At 42.3% G+C, this 12,350-nt stretch overlaps 1 protein-coding gene across 5 annotated transcripts in view; it reads right to left on the minus strand.

The window, feature by feature from the left end:
- The window catches only part of ARID5B (AT-rich interaction domain 5B), a 143,786-nt gene that overhangs the window by 17,464 nt on the left and 113,972 nt on the right, over window positions 1–12,350 (minus strand). For all 5 annotated transcript variants that reach the window (XM_040702376.2, NM_001031220.2, XM_015288120.4 and 2 more), the window contains 2 exons: window positions 11,369–11,421; window positions 4,041–4,138 (listed from right to left, as the gene is read on the minus strand). In XM_040702376.2, coding sequence (XP_040558310.1) covers window positions 4,041–4,138; window positions 11,369–11,421 — 151 coding nt within the window. The remainder of the gene's footprint in view (window positions 1–4,040; window positions 4,139–11,368; window positions 11,422–12,350) is intronic.

Below are 12,350 nucleotides of genomic sequence, written 5' to 3' on the forward strand. Positions count from 1 at the left end.
TTAGCTTCGCAGCACCCAGGGAGGCCGCAGCCCTCAGGGACTACCCAGCTGCTGGCCACGGCACCTTCCAACACAACACATTCAGCCACCGCACAGCTGAGGGGCAATGCTGCACTCTGCTACACACCAGGTGCCCCAGCCCTGCACATCTGTGTGTAGCTGCTGGACAGGGCTTGCTTCGGAGGAAACCAAAATGAAAGGCAGCCAGGCGCTGAGGCGCAAAAAGGCCCCACCATGCAATTGCTCACGCTTAATTTGGGACTTTTTATACCTTGAGAAATAGCAAGTTGGTGGTGGTTTTGGTGCTGTTTTTTTTTTTTTTTTTTTTTTCCTGAGGGGGTGGAGGTGTAATATTTATGAAAAATCCCTAACAGCAACGTCACCGGCGCTGCAGAAACACAGCCTATCGTTTACACAGGGTAATTAAAGCTGGCGATCATGTGTTCTGTGTAAAAGTGAAAGAAACCTCAACCCCTGCATGTGAAACCCACATCTGCATTAGGAGGGGAAGGCAGCAGGGAGCAGAGCGCTTCGCAGAAGAGCGGCCGTTTGTGAGGGCTTGCTGATAGCGGGGAGATGGGGCACTGACAAGGGCTCACGCTCCCCAGGAAGGCCTAGGCCAACACGGCTGACACAGACAGCAAGGGAACCGCCTGCGTGGAGCACAAACAGTAATGACCAAAACAACAACAACTCAGCTCTGCACGGCCCGAACCACAGAGAGAGCAACAGCCCCACGATGGGAAAACATTAATGCTTTTTATATTGGTAATCATCTGTAACATGAGCAATTAAGTACAGTACTAATGGACTATAGCCAAGAGCCTGGTACTAATATTAAAAACTGACAGAGATGGATAGGTTTGGAAGGGAAACCAGGCTGACAAAGACATTTTATGAAGTGCTGGGGCCTACCTGAAACAACCCAACCAGAGGCAGGTTCAGACCAGCCATGCCCACAGTGACAATAACACATTCACTGGCATTACATGATATCTGCTATGCTTTAAATAAAAACACCCATTACTTCTACTCAGCAACCTGCACTTTCATTATTACAGGCATTAATAAAACAAAAGTTGTCTAACTAATGCACAAATAACACTTACTGAAACACTTGCAACCTCGCCTCGTTTTAAAATGATAACAGTTACGGGAAATGCAAACTGTACTGATTGAAATGAATCAGTTGACAAGGCACGCAGCATCTCCCCTTTGTGGGGGGAACAAGGCCCAGGCCCTCCCCAAGCTGCCTGCCACCCAGGGCCCAGCAGGGGCAGGCACCGCAGCCTCTCCTGCTGTGATGTGCGCTGGAGAGCAGAGTGCTGCCCGCCCTCAGCCACACCAACACTCCTATACTTTGGCTTGGTTTTAGTGCTTGCCACCTTGGTACAGTTTCTGACTCTTTTCCTCTCTTTTCTTTGAATGAGGCACAGGGTATGGAAACTCAGCCTGCAGTGGGGCGCTGCGAAGAGCAGCTGGGTGGCCCTGTGGGTGCCATGTGCATTACGCTTTTCAGCATCCTGATGTTGTCACTGGAAGGTCACTGCCATCAATGCAGCCTTGGTATGCTCAAGCCAGTACAAACAGCTGGTAGCTTCTCCATCAACTTGAAAAAACCTAGTTACCACAGCACGGTGCCCTTGGCATCTAGTTGTGGAGACGGATGGCAGGGCTGAGGCAAACAGCAGCACCAGCGACACCAGGGAGCTGTGTGTTCTGCCTCCAGTAAGAAAGGAAAGGCCACTGGGATCCAGAAAGGAAAAATCATGAGGTTTGTTCAACATTTACTTCCCAGCTTAATTCAATTTCCAGTTTAGCTTTACAGCTCACCTTCAAGTTAGAAAATGCATGTGCATCCTGAATCATTAATGTGTATTCCTGCGTTGCAGTTCTAGCTTTAGATTAAATGTCATCTAAGCACTTTGGCTATAAATGAACATTACATTTACAGGTGCTGTAGTTAGAATTACCAGCTGAAACAAACCATGACAATTTCATTTACTTTTTTTCCAAATCTGAGGCTCAATACAGCTTTCCCGTGGTGGAAAAAGAGGATCTAACACCAGAAATCTAGAGATTGGACCAGTCACTGAGGTTTCTTCTGTATAAGATTCAGTTTTTCAGACCAGATTTGGTAAAGCACATCTTACGCCAGCTCAGAACTGATCTAAAAATCCTACAAGACCTTTTCTTCAGCTGCCATCTTTTGCCAGCCTGCCACAGAGACATGAACAATAGGTCTTGCCTCATGTCAGAATTACATCCTGGCTCTGGAACCCAAGGGCTCACATTTGAGCTCTTTGATGTCTTAGCACTCATCTTGACCATCAGCTTTAAGCTGTCTCCTCCCTCAGACCAGCTCCTGACAAGCAGAATTGTTTTTGCGTAGCCGGAAAGGTTGCTGTACCTCGAAGGCATGGTGAACCTGCTCAGCTTTTCTAGTGAGCACAATGGTCTGTGGTACTTTGTAGCATATCCCTAAGTAACTGCTGAGTAAGTCACAGGAAGGAGTCCCTGTGCATCAGTGAGAAGAGCACAATTCAAGAGTTTTGCATGTAAAATAATGAACCACCAACATGAAAGTGGAAGAAAGAGAGGGGGGGTTCATCGTGTATTTGTGAATGGCTCATTTATTTTTCCATAGCTAGCAAGAAATTGCTCCCTCAGTGAATCTTGAATTTCAGCACCGAGCCCAGGAATGCTTGCTCCCTGCGTGCCCTGAACCTGTAGAGCCTGAACTCTCAGCGTGCCTGGGTCTCCTCTGACAAAAAAAAAAACAGGGTTCTGCAAGGTACACCTGGCCAGGAAAGGCTCAGGCTGCCAGCTTCAACCCAATCAGCTGGCCTGGGTGCAAAGAGGAACCCCTGAGCCTCTTGGAGCTGTAATGAGGGAGGGGAAGAACCGAGTTTGGACAATCTGACGAGTCAATTAGAGCAATCTATAGCATCTGTCAGCAATGCGATGGCAGAGAAAACCCCATCTGACATGTATAGCAACTCACACAATTTGCCCCACTGCTTGGCTCCAAACTCTGTTATAGTGCACTGGATGGAACCTCTTGGTGCACCCAGGCCCTCATGACAGAGCTGCCACCTGTGAAGGACGGCAGTGAGCCTTCTTCTCCATGGTGCGGGCAGCATCTCGCTCAGAGTGGCCAACACATAAAGCATGAAAAGAGGGTGAGAAAATGCCCAGCACGCACAGTCCTGTGCACAGCAAGACCAGCCTTTTCCAGAGCCCAGCACCGTAACTTGTTTACGCCCAGGAACAAGAGGTTGGACTTTCCTTATTTGAGCCTGAAATTGCAGAGCTTGTACTAAAATTTTCTTGTCTACAGAAAAAAAGAAGGAAAAAAAAAAGTAAAAAAAAAAAAAAAAAAGTTGTTTCTAAAAATCTAAGTAAACCAAAACAACATTCCAGCTCCAGTATTTTATTCACTGCATGCTGGCTTCACAAGCCCTGGAAGTTATTATCTACATGGGAAGAATAAGAAATCAACAGTTCTGACCAGCAACAATGGCTGCAGAGAAAGAGTGTTTGGCAGCAGCTCGCAGGCAGGGAGGAGGGAAGGAATGCCGTGAAGAAGAGGAATGCAATGCTCTGCATGACCTACAACATTAACAGCACCCTGCATTGTGGGCCGCCCCATTATTTTGATCACAACCACAATTTGCTTAATTGGTATTCCTAAAAACGACAGAAGACAAGTGTCTGCATCAATTAGCTGTCGTTTCTCATTTTTCCTTGAGTATGTTTTGCTCAATTTTTCAGCTTCTTTACCCGGAAAGCTGCTGTAAAAATTAAGATGTGTACCAAAGAAAAAGAGATGCCTGTTTTATTTATATTTAGTCACTGGAGACATATATTCTGGTTTAAATTACAATGGATTATCTGACTAAACTGTTGGGGGAAAATTTACTATATCTTTAAGAAACCTCTCTCTCTGTCTCTTTCTCTAATTCTTTATAAAACGCTTTGAAGGTTCTCCAAATTAATTTTTTCATTATTAAACAAGCATTTCAGATTCGTTATCTTACCTTTCATAATGTCTGCGAGTACATGTAGCAGCACTTGTGCTTCCAGGGTTACCACCTAATTCATCATAAATATGTTTCCATTGTCGACGGGCTGTTATCTGTAAAAATGGCAATGGAAAATTTAATCTTGCATCTTTACAGATTCTACAGCGTTTGAGTTCACAACAACAAATGCATGTGTGACACTTTCAGAACAGCATGTACTACAAGAACAATAAAAGCCCCTGCAGAATATACAGAGCGCACAAAGCTCTGGGTGTTGGGGTTTTTTTTTGGTAAGTTAACACTACGCCTATTTTCTCTCGCTCTAAAATGGAGTGATCTGACTGATTCATTATCAAGTCACAAGCTATCCAGCCTCACAAAAGAGAATCTCAATCAATATGGGGTCATTAACCGTCAGAAGTTATGCAGACAAATCCCACGGTGAATTATGAAAATGAAGCTAGACCCGTACTCAGCACAAATAATGATTACGTAGTTATTTTAACTGAATTAGAGAAAATAAATCTGCTGCAAAACCCAAATCCACCACAGAATTCTGTAAATCCACAAAAGCATAGTCTGTAACTCTATAGGTTACAAGCTGTTTATTTTTATCCATTTATGTCAGTAAAATATATAGATCAAATAGTAATGAAATCTTAACATACTCCAATGTTAATATTTGAGCTATGTATTTTATTGGACTACTCCGATGAAAATAAACATCTTGTAACATATTGAGTTGCATACCACGGCTCTGTTTTTTGTACAGAAATTAGGATTATACAGAATAACAGATGGAAGACCTGGCAAAAGAATTGTTTCTGAATACCACTTCATTATTTTATATATTCCGCTATATTTAAAACAGGAAGAAAAACAGGAATAGGACAAGCACAATAGATCACCCTCCTTTGCCTGCAGCTCATAAAGAAGGCCAGTGGAAAATTGTGGGGGCAATCTGGGGAGAATTTTGTCATTTTCTGTGGAATGCTGTGGATTTTAATATATTCAGCCCCGGAGGCTTCTTTGGAGTTACCCACAGAGCAGTCAATGGCATTTACTGAGGAGCTAAAGGCAGCAATCAGAAGAAAACAAATATTACAACTTGCAATCTGAGGCCTGTAATTTTAATCTAAAGAAGAGGAGATAGCTACCATCATTAAATATTACAGGGTAAGAGGCATTTCTTTCTAGCTCTATAAAAGGAAAATCCTTCCTTTGCTGAAATCATTCTCTGAAGCCAGAAGGCTGGCTGGAGACTTAGCATTTGGTACTGTTACAGTTCCTCCGAGTTCATTGCTTGTGCAGTTCTCAGAAAACATCAACACCAGCTCCAACTTACTACTAGTACTTAGCACTGCAGATAAATTTGACACAAATTAATTACTGAAATAAAACTAAACACTCATGTGAGGAAAAAGTTCATTTTAAATCTCTTCAAGTCCTTACAACATCTCTTCCCAAGCTATCCACACTTCGGTCTATTATTTTTACTGAAGGGGTTGAGGAACTGGGATCATAATGAGCTGTAAAGAACATCAACTCCTGGGAATATTAAAGGATGCTCCTTCTGCAACCTGAAAGGTCAAAAGGCATTGGATCAAGTCCCAAGCCGTAAAGGAAAGCTTGGATGGAAAGCTACCTCTGGTCCTGCCTCTCACACCTTTGTTATGGGTCATCAGGACTGGCAGAAGGATAAGGCATGGCCAGAAAGCCCTTGCCTTTCAATAGCTCCCCAGAATCACAGGTCCCCTGTGGGCTGTTTCAAGATGCCTTTTATCAAATCTAACCTGGCAGCCTCACAGGCTAAGGGAACAAAAATGCTCAAAGCTACATGGTGAGCTGTGCTCTCCCCTCCTAGCAAGCCCAGTCCAGCTGGCTTGCAAGGCTTTGGGCCAGGACTTCATCTTTGGCTAAGTATAGTGGTGCTGTGGCAGAATCTCTGAATGAAAGCAAAGGATTAGTCAGCAAGAGGACTACAGCAAGTCCCCTTTTTAAACCTGCCCATGCTACTACTATGAAGCATGGTGTCCATTTTCAGAAGGAACATAGCAGCCTTAGAACCAAAGTCTCATTAACTATGAGCCGAATCCAAAGTTGATACTCAAGCTGGAACAATAGCAAACACAACCTTTCTTAAGGTGAAAGGGGAATCCCTCTGAAGTCCCTGGACCTTTATTGGTGTCCATCTCCTCTAGGTTGCTAATAATAATAGTATTTACACAAACATTTGCCCAGCTTTATCCAATTCAGCCTCTGCAGAGGATCAGAACTCCTTGGCAATTAGCAGTTGTGCCCTCCCACGTTCGAATTTGACATTCCCTGAAATAACTGTTATACTAACCAAGTCTGTAGATGAGTTTTCCACTGCTCTGGAAAGTTTAGTTTTTATGCTTAATAAACTTCAAAGGACTAAAGTAAGTGATAAATTGCATCCTTAAACAATCTGAACAAAATGCAGTGTTGTGGAAACCTCACAACTGCCATGCAGGGCAGCACTGCTCAAGCTGGATGCTCATGCTGGCAACGTTCAAATTAAGGACTGCTTGCTTTTCTCATTGAAGTCTCTCCCACCCACCTTCAGTGATGACGAACTTCTTGAGGAGCCAGGAAAGGGTAGTGCTTGGCAATGCTTTGCTTATGGTTACTGTTTGTACCAAAATGACTGCCTTGGTTGCTTTTACGCAGTGGCTTTCTACTCTGACTTGGTTCATATGTGGTCCTTGTTAATAACACGCCCAAGACTGGGGCACATGAGAAACAGAAAGGTAGGTAACAGAAAAGTGCAAAGGTATTAAAATGTTTTAGTTGGCTGAGCAGGGAATTTCCCGTAAACACATTCACAAGTGTCATTTTTAGGGGCATGGAGCCTTAGTAAAGTAAGACAACTAACATTCTGCAAAAGCTTTAACAACTATTTCCTAAGCACTTTCATTTCACACTTCTAGTAAATTCACTTTCAGTTTCTTGACCTGCTGCAGTAGACAACATATAGAGGACAAAGTTCTTTGCTGTCTTAGATCTCCGATTCGTTTTTCTCTGTTTCCACCAGTATACACATCTCTCTTAGTGTCTGCCACCATTCTAAGAGCCCAGGATGCTCCAGGCTCATCTACCAATCAAGGCAATTGCACAGGCCAACCTAACCTCTGACAGCTTTCCACCCCAATGCTGGCTTCAGTTTTATAGTGGTCTTGTGGTTCGCAGACCCTTCTCACAATCTGCTCCAACCTACAGCCCTACAGTCCTAGACCATGGCCACTGGGATCCAGGGACTTTGAAAACCTGCATATGTCATCTTTCCCTATCAGCAGAATTTGGAGTTAAGCAAGAGACTGCTCAGTCCAGGGACCTGAGAGCAGATTCGGACCTTGTTCCTGTAAGCACAGTATTAGGAATGTATGATCTTCTCCATTGCCAGTCGCTGCTTCTTGCTTCAAATTGAATGGGGGATTTTTCTGGTCATGGCACATGATCTTCATAAGGCTCTTGGTGAACAGAGCCTGGCGATTAGCAGTTTTGCATTCCACTGAGATATCAGCTCCTTTGGGCCTGCCCAGGCACAGAACTTTTGCATGTGTCAATCATTAATTTCTAAAAACTAAAGCAATTTATTTTTGCTTCCAGAAGGCAGCAGCTAAATGGGATCTCACTGACTTTCAGTGAAACTTAAGGGTTAAAACCCACCCGATTTTCTTTTTACCCTTTATCTTTCTATGGCATCTGCAGGTTAAGCCCATTCAGCCCGACAGTCTTTTACAGATATGCCAAGGCATTCCTCCTGTGTTGGCTCAGAAGGAAAGAAGCCACCTCAGGACTTGCCAAAGACAACTCTTGAAATAATTCCTGGAAGTTTCCCATCTCTGAACATCTGCATCTTTTACTCTCTTGACTTAGGGTGACTGACAAAATTCCAGTCCACGGTTGTTAAATGCCACTGCAGCTGAGCCCCCTGGAATGTGACTCTTCTTCCAAGGATTTAGGGACATTTTAAACCATTCATACTGTGAAGGCTTGCTGTAGAGTGCTTTCCAATGCACTCTCTTACTACAAGTACAAGTTACTTACAGTAAAGATGCTCATTTCATCTACTTCACTGGAGAGAAACATGATCCCACCAATTCAGAAAAGACGGTTTTGTCTGTAAAGGGGTTAGACCAATTTGTATGGGATCCTAATTTTATTAAGGCCGTACTATGTCCAATCAGAAATACGTGGGAGTGTGGTGTTACACTGCTATGGAGGACAACTAACCAAGAATTAGTAACCAAACAGATAATGGAGAAATAAGAAATGACTCTCACAAGTAGCCTAACTGGAGAGCCATTAAATAAAAACATATGACATACAATGATGACTTGACACTACTACATGTCCTGTATGTACAGCTAATAGTCTCTGCTACAGGATTCATTCCAGTACCTGAAACATGACAGTTAAGGAAAGACAAACAGATAGTTTAGAAAGTTATTCTCTGCACTTCAAATGCAATCTCTGGCAAGTTTCATCCACTTTTAGATCCTTGAACAACAGGCCATACACTGTTCTGTGAATTTGAGCAAAAGCTGAAAAACACTGTACATAGCCTCTGCTTGATTCTCATTTTTAAAATCCCATAAAGGCATGTGTACATGTACAAGGTGGGCAGGGCAGGGGCTGAAACTGAAAATGGGCCCAATAGCATTGTTTGCCGAACATGAGGATGTAAACTACCGTAACTAGGGAAGTTTCTACACTCACTTCTAAGAAACTTGTCACCTCACCACTCTAAGTTCCAATATGTGATTTTAACTAGTCCATAATTCACTTCCAGCTCAGAAAGCAGCCGTTGCACGCTGAAGACAAATATCTACTTGTAAGTATTCTTTTATTTACAGTACTTCCAAGCTGAATGCACAAACCAGAAATGTGGAATTTTAAAAACAAGATAAAGATGATGAAACCATTATAACAGATGATGAAACCATCATCCAAGCCAGATGGCAGGGTCTGGTCCATATAGATAAATATGCTAATCAGGGTAGGCCCCTTTCTTCAAAAACTGAAGAAAGCCTTTGCTCTGCACATAACTTCTCACCAAAAATAGTGCAAATGAGTCACAATCACAACTGTTTGTGTGAGTGGTAGAATCTCGCTGTTACTGAATTACAGCATTCACTTGAAATTTTAAACATGGGACTACGCAGACCTGCCTAAGATTCTGGAACTAAGACTGAGGTCCACATTATCCCAGTCACCTGTTGCCTTGTTGAAAAACGAAACCCAAATCAAACACAAGAGTCTCTCACTGATGCTCACCGTAATGAAATATATACAGACAAATGCAGTTTGGCAAGCTCGATGCACACAAACCAGCTATAAATTTCTAAAAAAAAATGGGTATGTACAGGTCGAAGTATTGCAACAGCTAATGGTCTAACACTCAGGGAACACAAAGCAAAGGCACATCCATACTGAGAGTGAGATGTTAACAGAAAAGGATGACATCCAACAGCCTCCATGTACAACCCAACTCATATCAGCATGGTCCTGCCAACCTCAGCTCTTTGGCAGAAAGAGCACAGAAGCCACTTACAGCTGTATAAACAGCCCATCACTTCAGCAGAGATGCTCCCAAACCAAGGCTGGGCTCCCAGGTATGTCAGACAGCTTGAGCTCTCATTGCTGTTTTCATCAAAGGTGGCAAATGCCCCTAACCATCTGGGAACACCTATCACCAAGGAAAGGACAGGAGCTCTGAGAGGATGGACTGATACTACCCTGTATGAGTCTCCCCTCTGATCCACTCACATTTCTTCTCACATACTCTGCTGCTGTCGGTAAACCTGGCTCTCTGACATCTTGTTCAGAAACTCATCCTCCTGTTCCTGCTCCCTCAGGCACTGAGGTTCACTTTCTTCACCATCCCTGGATCCTCCTGCCCTCTCTCATTCTGGCGCTAGAACTCAGCATTCTCCAGCAAGCCCCCACTTTGGCAGCCCTTCTGTCCTCAGTCTCACCAAGCAGATCTGAAACGCTGCTGCCTTCCTGAGCGCTCCAAACACCTCACTCTCCTTTCAGCATCCTCCCAGCCTTCTCTTGGGCTCTGGATCAAGATCAAGATTTTAGCCCTCGCTTTCATTGTGCTTTACAACTCACAGCAATTACTGTTGGCTCATAATTTCTGTAACGATGTATCTATGGTAGCTATTCATGCATATATACTCCTTAGCACACCTACGCACACTCCTGTACCTAAGTATGGTATGTGCTGGTTAATGAAAGATATAGAAATAACAGAAACCAAATCAAGCACATATTTTTGTTGAGAATGTCAGATTCCACGTTTCACAAAATCCCAGCTACACCCATGCTAATAAACCGGGGTTGTTAATTTACAGAACAATATGCTTTATTGTAGGGAAGGAAAACAGTGAGTTCTGTATTCTGCTTCAAGTGACTTTCAGTCTCCTGATAGTGCATTTCTTCTTGTCAGTTCTCTACAGCACAGATATGTCCCAGATTACTTCGTAAACAAAGCAAAAATAATTTCTTTCATCCAACTGCGGCAGGAACTGAACAACTTAATCTGATCATTGTGTGCAAAGAAAATATTTCCAATGACGACATCTTCCTATGTCAATTGGTTTTTATTACAGATGTCATCTCTATGTGCCATATTAATGCAACTCTTTCTTCTCTTCTCAAGATTTTAATCTAAGTTTGTTGCTCTAATACTTTATTGGTTCAAAATACACGCTGTAAAATCCATGGCCTTCAAATTTTCCTGTAAGCTAAAAATAAACTGCTCTTGTCAGATATGGTTAGCTGATAAAAAGTGTCAGAGACTTTTCTGAATTACTTTGATAACTTCCTGTTTATGTGGTACTGACCCTTGTCTAATAAAGTTCTTTTACACTTGGAATAAGAGAAGATACTGCAGCATACTATTCCTTAATGGACAATGCTGATTACTTTTGAAAGCCTTTAATACATTTCCCATATTAGACATGAACAGATGTCAGGGATGTTGCCAAGTGAAATTTCTTTTATGCAATCTTGGCTTGTTGTACAATAATAGCCCTTTCTCAACATGGGAAAAAATTACAGACCCAACTAATTTCCTTGACAGGGAAGAGTTACATATGTTTTCCACTTGTAGCTTTTACGACAAGTTTACAATTTTGCCAAACCTGGAACTAATTGGGACTGTTTCCAAAAACGGTCCAATAAACCCACAATGTGTACAGCTAGCCTAAAATGCACCAAATGATTGTTTGCTTTTACATCTTTTTTTTTTTTCCCTAACAGGGAAAAGTCAGATTGCACAATTATTTCATTTAAGTTACTTAAACACTTACTGTTTCATATCCTCCCAGTTTTTGAGCAGCTTGAAACATAGTCCAAAGGTTAACTGTTAGAGGGACAATAAGTATTTAGATAAGCATTGCATTAACCAACATATTTCAAAGAAATGTAAATTAAACAGTTCTTTAAAAAGCAGAAAAGAAAAAAAAGCTCACAGTCCCTGAAAAAGCTCCTGTGAAACATTTTCCAAAGAGATATTTACATAATCTGAAAAGTAAATATTAGCCCGTACTATATATATATATTTAATTACATATAAGAGAACATACTTAGATTCCTTAACAGGACTGGAAAAATACACGGAGACAAAGGTAATGGGCTCATTTGACTTTGCTGATAAGAAGCACAGTACAGTGAGACTGTAGCATGTTTCCATAACTTTGATAATAAAAATTACTCCTTAGGAAGAATGTTGCTTTTAATTATTTGTTTGATACTGATTTTATTAGCAAGCAAGCATGAGGCACATACTAGCTCACAGAGAAAGCCTATCGATTAAATAACGATATCCAATATATACTGCAGCTCAGATAATGGCCTCCATAATCAATAAGCAATAAGCTGCGTTCTAATGGATCCTGTGTAAATGAACCCGGGGGGAGCACAAATGAAAATTACCATAGTAATTATGGTCATGCCTTGCCCACGGCTGTGGGGTGAAAGGAACAGAGGTAACTCCTTCAAAAGGCATGTTGGGAGATGCTTGTTGCTTCCTGCGTAATTTCTTCCCTCTCACGTGCTTCTCATGCTGGCCTTATTTTATTTTATTCTTTTTGTTTCATGCTAATTGACAGCAGAAAAACTGATGTCACAGCTTTATGTAAAGTCAGCGCACTGTTCCTCCAGGAAGCAGTGGCTCCCAAAAGACACACTGCTTGTACTTCAGGCCAGACTCAGCAATAATGCTTCAGAACACAGCGGACAGGATCTCCTTCTCCACGGGGGGATGCTCTGATGCAGTGTACACACTGCTCA

This window comes from Gallus gallus, chromosome 6 (genome assembly GCF_016699485.2).
Source record: "Gallus gallus isolate bGalGal1 chromosome 6, bGalGal1.mat.broiler.GRCg7b, whole genome shotgun sequence".
In the NCBI taxonomy this organism is placed as follows: domain Eukaryota; kingdom Metazoa; phylum Chordata; class Aves; order Galliformes; family Phasianidae; genus Gallus; species Gallus gallus.